This window comes from Ursus maritimus, unplaced genomic scaffold (genome assembly GCF_017311325.1).
Source record: "Ursus maritimus isolate PB19 unplaced genomic scaffold, ASM1731132v1 scaffold_14, whole genome shotgun sequence".
In the NCBI taxonomy this organism is placed as follows: Eukaryota; Metazoa; Chordata; class Mammalia; order Carnivora; family Ursidae; genus Ursus; species Ursus maritimus.
The window spans coordinates 51448710-51465967 of record NW_024423786.1 but is presented as its reverse complement, the minus strand read 5'-3'; the positions used below and the strand labels follow the sequence as shown (position 1 = coordinate 51465967).

The 17258-nt window shown below is 50.6% G+C and overlaps 1 protein-coding gene across 1 annotated transcript in view; it reads right to left on the bottom strand.

Moving 5' to 3' along the window:
• The window catches only part of ARHGEF18 (Rho/Rac guanine nucleotide exchange factor 18), an 85668-nt gene that overhangs the window by 21446 nt on the left and 46964 nt on the right, over positions 1 to 17258 (bottom strand). Inside the window, exon 11 of the mRNA XM_040629393.1 lies at positions 276 to 414. Within this exon, the coding sequence (XP_040485327.1) occupies positions 276 to 414 (139 nt within the window). The remainder of the gene's footprint in view (positions 1 to 275; positions 415 to 17258) is intronic.

Genomic DNA, 17258 nt, shown 5'->3' with positions numbered 1-17258 from the left:
AGACAGGAACCCTGTCCAAGGGCCCTTCCAGAGTATGAAACAACGGCCAAGTACGCCCAGAACACACGGTGTCTCAGTAAAGAAGAGGACCGAATCTCCGAAGCCAGTGTTAACAGGAATTTCATGGCATGGCTGGGGGCCAACGAGCAGGTTCAAACGGACCTGAGGGTCTCCCTTCGGAGAGCCCAGCTGCGGGGTCCCAGCAGGATGCCACATCCTGCTCCCTCCTTCCCCCCCTTCACTGGCACCTGGCGCAGGGACAGGACCCCACTTACCCAAGCTGTGTCCCCGTTCCCGCCGGGCTGGGTGCTGGCTGTGGCCCCCCCTTCTGTGAGACCGTCATGCCGACATTCCTGGACAGGGCCGGGCTGCCATCAGACAAGAGGGTGGCCCTCGGGTGCTCCTTCAGGGACGCTGCGACAGAGGCAAACACAGAGTTGGTGCTGAGAAAGTGGGCAGGGTAGCGGAGGTGGCCCGTCCGAAAGCCCCGTTCCGACTGCGGCCGCAGCACGGACAGGATCTTGGAGGTCAGCAGCTCGTTATCCAGAAAGACATTCTCGCTCCATTTCCGAGGAAAAGAGCTGTAGAAAGACAGCTCCGGGCGGCCGTGGAGCGCGCTATCTCTGTCACTGCTTTTGGAATGCGTGTTCCCCATGTTCACGGTCGGGGCTCCGAGAGCCAGCGCGGCGCGAGGCCGGGCTGTACCGTTTTTATACCTCTGTGTGATCCTTCTAGAAATGTAAAGCTGCGTCTTCTCCTACTGTATTGGCTGAGACAGCAGGTCTGGAGGGCAGGAAATTGGTCCCCACTGTGACCATTTAGTTGGAAATTGCACAGTATCTTCTCCTTTGGTAAAATAACAACAAAAAAATCCTGACACCCCTTCCATCTCGGCAGGGGGTAAAAAAGCAGAAAGGAGTTTAGATTCACTGTAAATAATCTGAGATCACTGAACAGGGAGCTCTGCACTTGGTGTGGCTCGTGCTGACATCTCTCGCTCTCTGTCTCACACACACACACGCACACACACACGCACACACACTCATGACTAATTGACCCGCAATCAGATGTCAGGATGACTCTGAGACCCAGAGACCACAGGCATGATGGACGGCCACACACGCCCCTGATCGTAAGAACGCTAATGGAATCTGAGCACCACAGCGGACAAGAGGGGTCGATCCTATCTTATACAAGGGTTATAAACCAACCTAACACACAACGGGGGCTCCAAAGGGTTCTTCACACGCCTCCACTCATTAAGGTAGGAACTGAGGTAGTAGGACGTGTGTGTGCTCTGATCACCTTTCCCACTCACGGAAAGATGAACCTCAGAAAGCCAAACTGTCACCCTCTCCAATCTGACAAATCGAGTCTGGCTGAGACGGACTGCTTGGCTCGCTCAGTCTCAGGGTGAAGGGCACACTTGAAAGCACTCCTCCAGGCAAGGATAACCAGCAGCGTTAGCAAGAGATCTGTCCACTAGCCTTTCCGACCTGGCTCCTGGGTCCCCGATGCACCCCCCCATGGGTTTCTGTCACACAGGTAAAGCAGTGGGGACTGTGGTTCTCTGCAGCATGCAGACCACGACCTTTAGGGTTGGGTAAGGGACCAGCACCAGAGAAAAATGAATGTACTTCTTTCAAGAGCTTTTTTGGGGAGTGGGATTCAACATTCTGAGATTTTTTTTTTTTTTTAAGATTTTATTTACTTACTTGAGAGAGAAAGAGAGAGAGAATACAAGCAGGGGGTGGCAGGCAGAGGGAGAGGGAGAAGCAGGCTCCCCTCAGAGCAGGGAGCTTGATGCGGGGCTCGATCCCAGGACCCTGGGATCATGACCTCAGCCAAAGGCAGACGCCTCACCGACTGAGCCACCCAGGTGTCCCCAGAGAGTTTTAACTTAGGTGGAAATGCAGGCCGGTTGCAAGTGTACAGGCGGGTGTGTGTCGGAGAGAACATTTCTGGTCAAGGAGTCATGAGCAAAGCTTACCAGCGGAAACTGCACCAGCAAGCAGGTGACACCGTGTTCCATATGGAGCACAGATTCACAGCCATTCATTAACACGGCCCCGCATGGTGAAGGGGACATCTGGTCGGTGACTTCAGACGTCCCGGCGTCAGGATCCTAAGTGGCTAACAATTACTATTATCGCCAAGACAAAGGTGCTGAGGATATCATTCCTATACGAACACCCATATTCATAAAGGTGAAAGTCGTAAATCGAGGTCTCCCTGGTCCAGGGCAGGCATTTCCTGCCATTTCTATACCACTTGAAACCCCCCAGGCAATTATGACCCGAATGTACAAACATGGGACAAACCCTGAAATGAGTCCTTTGCCTGGGTGACAGAGTGTTCCTGTGAGCCGAGATCTTGCCTGAAGTCAGATGGGTTCTGCTTTAATCACAGTCCACAGGAGGAAGTGTCATCATCAACACCCTCTGGGAATCACCATTCCCAAAGAATTTTAATGAATGATGGGTACACTAAATCTATTGTAACTTAAACCTTCCCTTGATAATGGAGAAGATACTTGGAGGTATCCGTGTCCAAGGGTCATGATTAGGGACACCAGGTGCCACTGGACTCCGGGGCACAAGGGATAGAATTTCGGCGGAAAGAATGAATGATAAGCTGCCCCCCTCTAACATACGACATCATTTCTTTATTCTGATCATCCATTATCTGCTTCCCCAGTAGAACGGAGGACAGTGCCTCCCACAAAACAGGTCAAGAAATCATTGTTTTACGGAATATTATTCAGCCTTACAAACGAAGGACATCCTGACACCTGCCACGACGTGGAGGGACCCCGAGGACACTGTGCTCAGCGAGAGCAGCCAGACCCAGAAGGACACATCCTGCAGGACCCCACTCCCAGGAGGTCCCCAGAGGAGTCCCGTCCACACAGACAGAGAGGAGCTGGTGGGAGCCAGGGCTGGGGCCGGGGCTGGGGAGTCCGTGCTTCCTGGGGACGGCGTCTCCGTGTGGGGAGATGGAACGTTCTGGAGACAGACGTTGGGGGTGGTGGCACACCAATGTGAACGTACCTAATGCCACTGGACTATACTCTTAAAAAATGGTTAAAATGGTCAATTTGATGTGTATGTATATTTTACCACAGTTTGAAAAAAAGAAATCATTGCTTCTTTGGGAACAGTTCTGCATCCTGCCTGTGGTGCTGGTTACTCAGATCTGCATATGCCAAGGATAACATTTCATAGAACTAGGGCATCTGGGTGGCTCAGTCGGTGAAGCGTCTGACTTCGGCTCAGGTCATGATCTCGGAGTCCTGGGATGGAGCCCCATGTCGGGCTCCCCGCTCAGCAGGGAGTCTGCTTGTCCCTCTGCCCCTCCCCGTGCTCGTGTGCTCTCCCTCTCTCAAATAAATAAAATTAAAAAAAAATTCATAGAACTATACATTCCCTTTCCCTCAGTAAACAGTGCAATGTAACAACCGGCAAAACCCAAATAGGGTCTGTCCCTGAGTTAACGACAGCCTACCAACGCCAGTGTCCTGGCTTTGACCGTGGATTATCAGTGGTTATCAGAGATTATCACTGGGGGAGGCTCGGAGAAGGATACCTGGGGCTTTATTTTTTTTTTAAAGATGTTATTTTATTTATTTGATGGAGAAAGAGAGAGAGCACAAGCAGGGAGAGCAGCAGGCAGAGGCAGTGGGATAAGCAGACTCCTCGCTGAGCAGGGAGCCCGATGTGGGGCTCGATCCCAGAACCCTGGGATCACGACCTGAGCCGAAGGCAGACGCTTAACCAACTGAGCCACCCAGACTCCCCACTTTCTGTGAATCTTAAATGATTTCAAAATAAAAAGTTGTAGCTGATTCTCAGTATTCACCGTGGCGACGTTCCGTGGAGTCGCAGCGGGCATGAATTAGCCAGTGCTGAATCTGCTCCTAGGGGAGACGCAAAGTTGGGCTCCTGGGAGCTTCTGCCTACACTTCCATCAACCCCTCAGTACGTAACCTTGTTTTATGTGTGCTTTTCTTGAAAGACACCTTATTTAATATACGCTATTGATCACTGACTATTACCATTGAACTCACAGTCACCAGGACTACAACTCAGGCCTGAACAGAGCGTATCTCACGTGTGGATTCTCCGTGTCCGAGGCATCACAGCCTTCTTGCACTCGGTAATGGCAGACGGCCCTTCAGCACGACGCTTGGGGGCCATTCTAAGCAGCCCAACCACCAATGGAGAGCACAAAAATGCGAAGAGCATGGCATTAACGACACTTGTCTACAGTACAAGCTGGGACAAGAAGGCAGGGTGTCACCTTGTCCCGCCTCATGCATGGTGGGTGACTCATGTTTTTCACCACACATGCCCGCACACGACTGTGAAGGCCCCATGGGTGTGGATTTGGGGGTCACAAATAAATTTGAGCGAGTAGGTACGCTTGGAAATACAGAATCCGTGAATAAAGGAGGACTGACTGTATACAAGAAAGGTGTCGAGTGAGAAATTATGGTGACGTTTTAGAACCCCCTTGTTTGCTCAAATACATACCGTATTTCTTTAGAGCGCTGATACTCTTTGTACGGCCTTTTAGGACCTATTATACACATACGCCCAAAAAGTATCCGAGCTGGGGGGCCTTTTTACAGGAAAACATAATGCTCCTCATTTGGCAGCAATATGGCCTCTTGGGATACATCATTCTTTTCCCCTGGAGGGTCTAGCCACCACTGCCCCTCTCAAAGTACTTAACTAAGACTTAAAATAAGGGGTGGACAATCACTATTTTTTTTTTTTAAATGATTTTTTATTATATTATGTTAGTCACCATACAGTACATCCCCGGTTTCCGATGTAAGGCTCGATGATTCATTAGTTGTGTATAACACCCAGTGCACCATGCAATACGTGCCCTCCTTACTACCCATCACCGGTCTATCCCATTCCCCCACCCCCCTCCCCTCTGAAGTCCTCAGTTTGTTTCTCATAGTCCATAGTCTCTCATGTTTCATTCCCCCTTCTGATTACCCCCCCCTTCTTTATCCCTTTCTTCCCCTACTGATCATCCTAGTTCTTATGTTCCATAGATGAGAGAAATCATATGATAGTTGTCTTTCTCTGCTTGACTTATTTCACTTAGCATTATCTCCTCCAGTGCCGTCCATGTTGTAGCAAATGTTGAGAACTCGTTCTTTCTGATAGCTGAGTAATATTCCATTGTATATATGGACCACAACTTCTTAATCCAGTCATCTGTTGCAGGGCATCTCGGCTCCTTCCACGATTTAGCTATTGTGGACTGGACAATCACTATTTGAGTCTCTCTGTACCTTGCACGGCCACAGAAATAACTGCCTGATCCGGACACGTGTTGGTGCCTCTGCCACAGCCCGGCTGTTTCAACCACGTCTTTCTATTCTGTGTTTTTGATGATCTGACAGCTGGGCCCCTGCTGACCCAGGAAAGCCTGCCCCTCCCAGGGCTGGCGGGTTCCAAGTGCTAGTCAAGGACTCACTTGCAAGAGCGCCTCTCACATGCGAGCCCACCAATCCAGAGCCCACACGCTGAACCCCTAGAATATGGGGCTCTCGCACTCCGGGCCACCGTCCCCCTGCCCTGAACACCCCTGGGGCAGGTGCCAGACAACTAGGGACAGCCCCTATGCCCCAGGGCCCACTGAGATTTTTCAAACTAGCCAATCCTAAGCCTGTTTACCCCCACCCATTCCTCCCCACAGAAACCACAGCAAAGGCTCTTGCCCACGTCTTCCCATCATGCCCTCTGGCTTCTGACTGACCCCAGGGCCTCCCACTGTGGCCCTCGGTGGCGTGTCCTGCCTCCCGCTCCGTACAAACTTCTCTCCTGGCAGTCAGTCATATGCATACCTGCATGGCTTACCGTATCTGGCTAAAACAAATCCTGGATACCCTCAAACACCAGGCACCCAGGGCCCAGAGGTCTGCCTGCCAGGGCTGGGAGCCTTGAACATTCTCTGGGGGCAGTTTTCCTACACCTAGACACATGGAAGTTGTGGGACGGCTGGTGGGAAGTCACAATGGCGCAGCACTTTGGAAAACTGGTGGTTCTTCAAACAGGTAAACAGAGAGTCACCTTACGTTCCACTCCTGGGTATGTGCCCAACAGAAGCGACCAGGTATTGCCCCACAAATACCTGTACATACACGCTCCCGGGAGTGTAATTCACAACAGCCCCACGTGGAAACGACCCCGGATGTCCGTCAACCGAAGGACGGAGAAACACAATGTGGTCTGTTCATACCACGGAGTATCCCTCGGCCATAAAAGGAATGAAACACTGATCCTGGCTATCACGTGGACGAACCCGGCGCTCTGCCGCGTGGCAGGGCCCGACACAAAAGACCGCAGATCGTAGGAGCCCGCCTCCAGGAAATGGGCACAACCAGCAAATCCAAGGACACAGAAGGCAGTTTAACAGTTGTGCAGGCCTGGGGGGAGAATGCAGGGTGACGGCTAACGGGTGTAAGGGTTCTCTTGGGGGATCAAATGCCAATCGTGGGGACTGTGACTCTACGAAAAGCCACTGAACGGTACACTTAACTGGGGGGATCGTAGGGTATGTGAGGCCCATCTTGGTCAAGTTATCAAGCAAATGAATAAACTCCGTGAGCCAGAGCCATCTTTCTGCAGGAGGAGAACCTAGCGTGAGCCAGTCGCTCTTGCCCTTGGCTCTGAGCGTATTCGCCCCACCATCGTGTTTTCCGAAACCAGACAGCCATGGCGGGCCGGACGGGCCGTGGCGTGGTGCTGGGATCCGGGCCACGGCGTGGAAGTCGGGCGCACGGCTGCCTAGCACTGTCTGCACTGCCATGAAGAGCGGCTTCCGAGCCTAATTAGCACCGTCTGCCCACTGCTGAGAGGGGCCATCGATCGGCGCGCCGGGCCCGCTGCAGAGACTGTGCCGCAGAGCCGTTTCTACGAGGGGACCCAGGGAAGGGGCAGGGACAAAAATAAGAAGCAAGCAGAGAAAATGGAAAAAGTTCTCTGCCCAGAGAGGAAAAAAAAATACACGTTGTTCTCAGCAACACAGACAGCAGCCTGTTCTCATGATGATGATTCTTTAAAACCTGTTTTGTCTTGGTGTCTGGAAGAGTGGTCTCTGTGAGCACTAAGGATGGCTAAGCCTGTGTGACAGACAGCATGATCCTACTTACGAACCCCGGAGATACGGTGGGTTCACTTCCAGACCCACCGTGATAAAGCGGGTCACGGGAATTTTTTGGTTTCCCAGTGCCTATAAAAGTTATGCTCATACTACGCTGTCAACTATGAAATGTGCAATAGCATTACGTCTAAAAACAATAGCCATCCCTTAATTAAAAAGCACCTTTTAAAAAATATTTTTATTTTTAAGTAATCTCCACACCCAGCGTGGGGCTCAAACTCACAACTCCAAGATCAAGAGTCACATGCTCCACTGACTGTGCTACCCAGGCACCCCTTAAAAAAAAACATTTTATTATTGGGGTGCCTGGGTGGCTCAGTTGGTGAAGCGTCTGCCTTCGGCACAGGTCATGATCCCAGAGTCCTGGGACTGAGTCCCGCATTGGTCCCCCTGCTCAGCGGGGAGCCTGCTTTCCCCTCTGCTTGTGCTAACCCGCCCCCCCCTTATGCTCTCTCCCTCTGACAATAAATAAAATCTTTAAAAAAACCAACAACAAACCCACACACTCTATTGTTAAAAAAAGGCTAACCATCACCTGAGCTTTCACAGATCACAGATCACCATGACAAAGAGAATAAAGAAAAAGTTTAGAAGAGTATGAGAATTACCAAAACGTGACAGAGACACAAAGTGAGGGAAAATGGCCCGGACAGACATGCTTGAAGCAGGCTTGCCACAAATCTTCAATTTGTAAAAAACGCGGTATCTGCAAAGTGCGATAAAATGAGGTATTCCCATGCTTTGCTCGAGCTTCAGGCCCCGCACTGTGAAGTTCAGGTTCAGAGGGGCTAATTTCCAGCATAGTTGTACTGCCAGCATGACCCTGGTCTCTCATAGGTCCTTTAGGCTACAGACTTTTCCCCGATACACAAGCACGACCCATTAGCTCTGGTAGAATCGTAAGGATTCACAAGGAACGCTCGTTAACGAGACTTTATAGTTACAAACCTGTTGCTCCTTTTTGGAGGAAGCCCTATGTGACATATCCAGTGACCATCTTAACTGGCTTTAAACTGTCTTCTACAATCTAGAAGCATACTTGTTTCTAAAAATATTGACTTTGCAGCAAGAATTTCATATTCTCAATGGCAGATTCCTTCAGCTGCTCAATGGGAAAGCAACTGGGAACATCTTTTGAAGGCAGCTGGGCCCTGGCACAGAAGTCCCCCTCCCCCCAATTTTCTGCAAAAGGCCACACAAAGGGACCAGCCAAGTGGCAGCTTTAGGCGGGAATGGCCTTCCCCAGCTGCACAGCCGTTTCAAAGGCTTGGCTTCAAAATAACTGCTACTTTTCTCATCTTTACTGAGGGCCTGTGTCCCCATCCCTGCCCCCATCCTTTGTCTCAGTGAAGACTTTTCTTTCAGGCTGAGATTGCCGCCTGTCTCTGGAGAGTTCTAGCAAGCACGCGCTTCGGGCAAGTGTTCGAGAGACAATTAAGAAAATCTGAGACAAAATGAAGTCTTCGGTTCACAGTTCCTGGCTTTCCAGCCACCTGAGAATAGACTAAATCGATTCCAAGACAACTCATTGATTTCTCTGCCCTGCTTTATTTTGACGTTACACAAGCAAGATGTTATGAAGACAGACAAAGCTATAGAAGAGAAAGAAACACCACACAACGAAAAACCTTAACCCTGTGCCTCAGGGGACAAAGGAGAAAAAAAAAAGCATCTTGGGGCTTAGAAGGTAAGCGTGAGCCAGAAAGAATACTCTTCCTAAACCCGGTATTAGCCAATAAAAATCATTCACGAGCCTTCTATTCCCAAATTACGTCAAACCCAGTAAACGCCATAAAAAAAAAAGTGCTTATCTTCTTGAGTACTATGTGTGCAGAAAACTTAAAAATCACAAAAAGGCATAAAAGGAGAAATAATCCATAATGCCGCCACCCACAGTTAATCGCTCCTGGTATAAATGGTTTTGTAAATTGAGAAATAATGTTTAATAGTGACTGATCCTAAGATCTGGGTTCGAAAAATCCCTTCCACACAGCAAAAGAATAATGTTAATAGCATATATGAATTTTTTGCAGGAATACCATGCAGGACATGTGGGTTATGCCAGCGAGTGATATACTTGTGAATTAAGATACCGCAAAATAGGGGCGCCTGGGTGGCTCAGTCGTTAAGCGTCTGCCTTCGGCTCAGGGCGTGATCCCGGCGTTCTGGGATCGAGCCCCATGTCAGGTTCCTCCGCTGGAAGCCTGCTTCTTCCTCTCCCACTCCCCCTGCTTGTGTTCCCTCTCTCGCTGGCTGTCTCTATCTCTGTCGAATAAATAAATAAAATCTTAAAAAAAAAAAAGATACCGCAAAATAGTCTGTATTACTAATCTGTGGATAATTTTGGAAGTTAAAAATAGGACAATAATGCCTGTGTGCCTGGAGAATAAAAATGAACCACAACCTGAACTTCATGCTTTTCCCAAACATGAACTCAAAGTGGACCACACTGATATGAAAAATGTTAACAGTATAAAATGCTTCACAGGTAACAAAGGATACAATCTTCAGGAACTAGGGCTTGGTTCATGAGGTGTTCTTTGATAAGACACCGAAAGGCTGATCCACAAAAGAACAACGACAACAAAAAAACCTTTAAATTGACTTCATCATAACCAGAAACTTTCACTCGTTAAAAGGATGGGGGAGAGGGGCCGGGCTATCTGCAAGCCGCCTAGCCGACCCAAGATTAGCACGTAGGACATACAACAAGCTCTCAAAACTCTGTAATAAAAACACAAACGATCCATTTAGAAAATCAGCAAAGGGATGAGATGCATTGCCCCAAAGAAAACCTACAGATGGTAAAAAAGCGCAGGAAAAGGTGCTCCGCAAAGCCACCAGGAGACAGCAGTACAGCAGGGCCAAGACCAGAGAGACAGCTCTGCAGCCGGCGAGGGCGTGTGGAAGCTGGGTCACAGCGGGAAGGGAAATGGTGCCACCAGCCTGGAAAACAGCGGGGCAGTGTGCAGAGAAAATGGCAGAAACAGCACCCTCGGGTATTAATTTCAGAGGAACACAAAACATATGGCCAGACAGCAACCTGTATGTGACCATCTGTGGCAGCTTTATTCAGGAATAGCCCCAAACTGGAAATCACCCAGATGTCCTGCGGGGTAAATGGCCAGACAAACCATGGTCCGTGCAGACCACGGAATCCTACCCGCCCCCCCATGGACATGCAACAACCGCGTGGACCTCCCAGGGGCCGTCCTGAGAGAAAAAAGCCAAGCTGAAAAGGACACTGGATGATTTCATTTATGTCACATCCTTGCAATGATGGGAGTTCCCGGGATGGGAAGGGATGAGTGGCTGCTGGGGTTGGCGATGGTGGAGGGGATATGCAGGGGTTCATCTCCATGGTGGTGAACAGCCCGGGACCTCGGTAACAGTGGTGGTCACGGGTGATCAAATGGCACAGAACCAGACGCACTCACTGTCCCGATGCAATTTTCTTTTTTTTTTTTTTAAAGATTTTATTTATTTATGTGACAGAGAGACAGCCAGCGAGAGAGAACACAAGCAGGGGGAGTGGGAGAGGAAGAAGCAGGCTCCCAGCGGAGGAGCCCGATGTGGGACTCGATCCTGGAACGCCAGGATCATGCCCTGAGCCAAAGGCAGACGCTTAACGACTGCGCTACCCAGGCGCCCCCCGATGCAATTTTCTGTTTTGATATCCTAACAGTTACTCAGAAAGGAACCCCGGGGGAAGCTGGGTGAAGGGTACATGTGACCTTTGCAATCTGCTGTGAGTCCATAATGATTTCAAAAGGAAAAGTCTGAAATAAACAAAAGCACCACCAGCAAAATACCCAGAAAGAACACTCTTGACCAAGGTCTTGGTCAGCGTGGGCCGCGAGAACAGAGTACCACAGACTGGGGGGCTGAAGAGCAGACATTAATTTCTCACAGTTCTGGAGGCTGGGAAGTCCAAGATCAAGGTGTGAGTAGCCTCGGTCCCGGGGGAGGGCTCTCTCTCTGGCTTGCGGCCAGCCAGCTGAGGTCTCCCTGGGTGCTCAAGGGGTGGAGAGAGAGCGAGAACAAGCTCTCTGGGTCTCCTCTGACAAGGGCGGTAACCTCATCGTGGGGACCCCCGCCCTCATAACCTCATCTAAACCTAATTACTTCCCAAAGGCCCCACCTCCAAATACCATCACACCGGGGGCCAGGGCTTCAACATGGGCATTTGGGGGGAACACAATTCAGCCCACAGCATCTGACAACGAATAAAACCATGTGTCCTAAGTATATATTTAAATAAAGAACTCATTGCTCACTGGACGCCTCCGCACAAACAGTAAGGAATTCTGGACTGGAACAAATTCATAAAGAGAAAGCAGAATGGTGGGGGCCAGGACTGGGGGACTTCCTTCCCCTTACCTCAACAGGGGGAAGACCAAAGGGCATGGCCTCTCAGAAAGGATACTGGAAGAAGGCGCCGGACACCATGCAACCAAGACTCCAGAAAGCAGTTCTTCTTTGTAAGATTTTTTAAAAATTAATTAATTAATTTGACAGAGAGAGGGAGAGCGAGAGACCACAAGCAGGGGGAGCGGCAGAAACAGGCTCCCCACTGGGCAGGGAGCCCGATGTGGGGCTCGATCCCAGAAGCCTGCGATCATGACCTGAGCTGAAGGCAGATGCTTAACCGACTGAGCCACCAAGGAGCTCCCAGAAAGCAGTTCTGATGGCCAAGGAGGATGGTCTGGGAATAGTTCTTTCTAAGAAAGGAGACTTCAAAACATTCTCAGAGGATTACCGTGGAAATGAGAAATGCCTGAGGATCTCACTGCAAATTACCTTACTTTGGGGAGACAAACAGGACTGTGAGGAGTATAAAAATCGATGAGAAAACATGAGAAGTGAGCAATCCGCAGGACGTAGGATTACCCTACTCTGAGCTGGGCAAAGTAAGACTTTCTCCTGGGTGCGAACCTGGGGGCTTTGTGCAGCGGCCCCTCCAGGGAACCACCAAGGACCCTTGTCTGGGATGTCACCTTCTGTCCCCTCCTGCTGGCGCACAACACCTGTGGCATGGAACCCCTGGGCCCACCTGGCCTCTAGTAACAGGACTGCTCCTTGTCAAGCTGGGAAGTCTCTCCTGGAACTGAGGGGGCTGGGTGTTGTTGGCTCTCCCCTTTTCGTTCTTTTTTCCTTCTTTTATTTATTTATTTATTTATTTATTTACTTACTTACTTATTTATTTATTTATTATTTATTATTTTGTACTCTGGTAAAAGAAATGTATAGAACCAAATGTACTGGACCATTCCTAAGTGTACAATCCAACAGCATTAAATATACTCACAATGTGTGTGACCAACACCATCATCTCTACCCAAAACTTTTTCATCATCCCCAAAAAAACTTTGTACCCATTAAACAAAAACTCCCCTCCCCCAGTCCCAGCCCCCACCGTTCTACTTTCTCTGAGTTTATCCTCTCGAGGTACCTCACATCAGTGGAAACACACAGTATGTGTCTTTCCGTACCTGGCTTATTTCACTTAGCACGATGTTTTCAAGGTTCATCCATGTTATGGACTGAATGTTTGTGTTTTTGTCTCCCCAAAACTTGTATGTTGGGGCCCTAACCCCCAGAGTGGCTGTCTTTGGAGATGGGGTCTCCAAGGAAGTCATTAAGGTTAAATGAGAACGTCAGGTGGCAGGGGGGCCCGATCTGATAGGATCAATGTCCTTATCTTAGAAGAGACATGAGAAGGGTGCCTGGGTGGCTCAGTTGGTTAAGCGTCTGCCTTCGGCTCAGGTCATGATCTCAGGGTCCTGGGATCAAGCCCTGCATCCGGCTCCCTGCTCAGTGGGGAGTCCGCTTCTCTCTCTCTCAAATAAATAAAATAAAATCTTAAAAAAAAAAAAGAGAGAGAGACATCAGGGAGCCCAGATGCCTCCCTCCTCCCACCCCATCCTTCTGCACAAAGAAGAGGACTCTTGCCAGAAACCAAATTTGCTGGCACCTTGAATTTGAACTGCTGGCCGCCAGAATTGAGAAATAAATTTCTGTTCTTTACGTACCCCCAGCACTTTCAAGGGGAAGGGTCAGAAAAATTTGCTTAGAAGGGCAGGAAGGAAAAGTAAAAGGAGAGAGAGAGGAACACCTAGCCAACCTTGGTTTCTCAGTGCTTGGCACACGGCAGCCGCTGACCACAAAACTGCACAAATTCAAGTCTCCAGATCAGAAGTTCACCTCAGTCAGGAAGATAGTTCGAGGTGAGCCTGTCTGAGCCTGTCCGTGGCAACTCCGGGTAGCCGGGGAGGACAGAAGTGACAGAAGGTGGCAGGAGGGCAAAGTGATCATGGTTCGCGAAAGGAGAAAGGAAATTCATCTTAAAAACTCACTGTTAGTCTGTGGCAAAAAAAAAAAAAAAAGAGAGAGAGAAGAAAAAAAGGGCTTATGAGCTGTGAACACGGGAAACAGGCCGTGAATCGGGGTTTCCCATTACCTTGAACAAAGAGAGACTGAACTCTGGGAGCTGTGCGTTGCGGCCCAAGTGAGGAGCAGACAGAGAGGTGTTTATAGTCATTATAGAGAACGGGTGGCTCGTTCTGGTGGCTCCGGGCCCAGTGGGGAGATGGAGTATATTACATACCAGCCCCTGGGGTATCAGCAAGGTGCTGGCTGAATCCCACATGGCATCCCGGGGAATATGAGGGAGAAATCAGAACCGGAGAAATAAATACAGGTTGGGTGCCTTTAGTTTTTATTTTTTTTAAAGATTTTATTTATTTATTTGACAGAGAGAGAGACAGCCAGCGAGAGAGGGAACACAAGCAGGGGGAGTGGGAGAGGAAGAAGCAGGCTCCTAGCGGAGCAGGGAGCCCGACGTGGGGCTTGATCCCAGGACTCTGGGATCACACCCTGCGCTGAAGGCAGATGCTTAACGACTGAGCCACCCGGGTGCCCCAGGTTGGGTGCCTTTAAAACTTACTGACCATTCATACCCGAGCCTGGTCACGGACCTATCTCAGGTAGAAGGGGGATCTCTAGCGGGATGTCGAAGGGCTCTGTCCTCATCTTGCCGAGATAAGAACACAGATGGCTTGCTTATCAAATTCACATGGAAGAGAGGAGCTGCTTCAAATCCGGTTTGGAAATAAAGACAGAGAGATGAGCTGACCCAACACTAACCTGACAGGCTACCACGAAGGAAATGTCAAGAGACTCCGCAAAGACAGGTGGCGTGTGGGTGGGGGAGCCCCAGCAGTGGCACAGGTGAGATCATCTAGGGGGTTGTTGGGTGCCCACCGCAGAGTCCGTAAATAAGCATTGGGTAGCGGGTGCAGCTGGGTCATCTTAGACCTCATCAATATCCGTGCGATGACGAGAGTCCGGAGGGCCAAGCTGCTGGCCAGCCAAGCCTGCCCTGGGGTTTCTCTCAGGCCAAGGCCAAGTTCAGTGAGTAGATGGCTCATTGTGACACCGGCCGGGATGGCACTCAGAAAGCTGTATTGTGACCAGTACCACGGAGGGTCAGTTGCAGGTGGGCCGAGGAGCCCACATGGGCCAAAGGCAGGCCAAGTGGAGCAAGCCCAGAGGGTTGCTGGGACAACCAAGGGATCCCAGCCACGACGTGAGAGGAAGAGCGCCACAATGGGGATGCTGGCCAGAGAAAAGGAGCCCAAGGATGGTCCTCTAGAAGGGTTGGCCTGTGGCAGGTGTGGAAAAGTCTCTCCTCTGAGGCTCACAGCACAAGTGGCAAGGTTAGTGCACGTGAGGAATTTCTAGTAAGAATAAAAGAGCAAACACCCAGTATTGCACAAACCACAAAGAACCACTACTCCTGTTTTAGCACATTCCATTCCCTTCTTATTTCTATTAATTCCATTTATGCGGAACTGTTGCTAATAATCAACCATTTATAACCTACAAAAATCCACACGGTTCAACCTAATGCACGGGTGAGCTCCCACTGCATGTACAAATTTTGCATCTTGCCTTTCTGCTTAAGATTATGTCATAAACATTCTACTGCACTGTAAAATATATTTCAGGAAACTTCTACAATTTCTTTCCTGCAGAAATCTTTTGCAATGGCTGTGAAACTGCTTATTAAACAGGAATAGTCCTCCAACGGCATGTTCCTGGGATGCTTCCAACGGTTATAATAAAACCAATGGATGTGGTAAAACCAATGGAACTAGAGGGTATTATCCCAAGCAAAATCAGTCAGTCAGAGAAAGACAGATACCATATGATCTCACTCATATGTGGAATTTAAGAAGCAAAACAGATGAACATAGGGAAAGGGAAGGAAAACTAAAATAAGATCAAAACAGAGAGAGAGGCAAACCATAAGAGATTCTTAACTCTAGGAAACACTGAGGGTTGCTGGAGGGGAAGTGGGTGGAGGATGGGGTAACTGGGAGACGGGCATTAAGGAGGGCATGTGATATAATGAGCACTGGGTGTTACATGCAACTGACGAATCACTCACCTCTACCTCTGAAACTCATGCTACACTATATGTCTGAATTTAAATCAGAACGAACGAACGAATGAAAGACCTCCAACAGATGTGTGAAATACTTCATCTGCGTTGGATACTTTCTTGGGATAAATTCCTATTAGTAGCTGGGGCCCCTGCCCTAAGTCTCCTCAGTCCAACTGCTCCCACCATAGTGCAGACTGTCAGTGTTCCCCTCCAGCCAGAAGCTTCCTGAGAGCAGGTCAGTGTCCGTCTGGTCAAGCCCTGTATCTCCGGCTTCCTGGAGAGCACCCTGAGTTGCACTCTGCTGTGGGTGGAGGGTGCGGATTCTCAGATCCATCAGCGTGCGTTTGACAGACTTTTTCGGAGCGCTCCTGCTGCCCTGGGAACACAAGGCCCTCGCCCGCCAGGGAACTAGATCCGGAGGCTCACTTCCCAGAAGAGGCGCCCTCCCCTCTCTGTATAATTCTCTCCCTTCTCACTGAGGCTCCCCCTCCCCGTGCTCTTCTGGAACCTCCTTCATCATCATAGGAACCTCCTTCATTCCCTCCGTGTGCCAGCTCCTGAGTGGGTGGTACCCGCAGTCCAGCCTTCTCCTGCACCCCCAGGGCCAATGGGTCACTGGCCCTGCCTTCTACTTCACAGGCCTCACACCCGTTCCCTGATCAGTTAGCCCAAGCTGCCACCTCCCTGGGGGGCCGCCCGTGCCCTCCCCTCCCACCTGCCCTGCTGCCCGAGGGTCTCACCCCATACCCGTTAGCATTCCCACGGCTCTGGCTCTGACTCCCTGGCCTGGTGGCGCACCATTTGCACTCTGTCCCCAACCATGCTGATGTGCAGCCCTGGGCGCCTTGGCCCAGGCACCGCTTTGCCTGGTGAGCTTTGGGGCCTGGCCAGAGTCCTTCTGGGTTGCCCTCCGTCTTCCCTGCCCCCAAAAGCCTAGGCCTTCCCGCGCCCTTCCTTCACCTCTGTGCACACTACTGATGACGGCTTTTATCACACTGCCTCATGCTTCACTGAACCTTGACCTCTTGGAGGGCAAGGGTCAGGTGTCACTCATTTCTGGATGTCAACACTGCTTTGATCTACGTGCTGGGCCAGCTCGCTCCCAGCACGGGTCCACAGACCTCGTCCCCGCCAGGTGGGGAGGACACTGCGTGGAGAGGGGAGAGGGATGGGGAGGGCGCCCAACGGCGAGGCCTACTAGTTCACCTTAAAGGCAACCTGCTGCCTTCGGGGCATTATCTCTGGTGGGATTTTAAAAAAGTCCACCTAACAGGCTGTGTGGCCATTGGATTCTGCTGGAAGGTGTGGGAAGGAGGTGGCCAGGAAGTGAGCGGTTGTCAATCCCCGTGGCTCGTGCCCTCATGACCTCCTCTGCCCCCGGAACTTCCTGTTTGTCTTCACCCTCAGACATGCCGGCTGGGGATCTAGCTCCTGCCCCGATGGCCCTGGCCTCTGGCCCGCACCCTCTGCAGCTGGCCTCTCCCAGCCCACCCTTCTCCTGGAGTCTCCGTGGGGTTCTTGCTACCCCGGCTGACGTCATGAGGACAGCCCCCCCCCTCCTCCGGGTGCCCAGAGCATCCCCGTCCTCGGGAACTGCGCACGCACGCCTGCCCCTGGCCCCAGC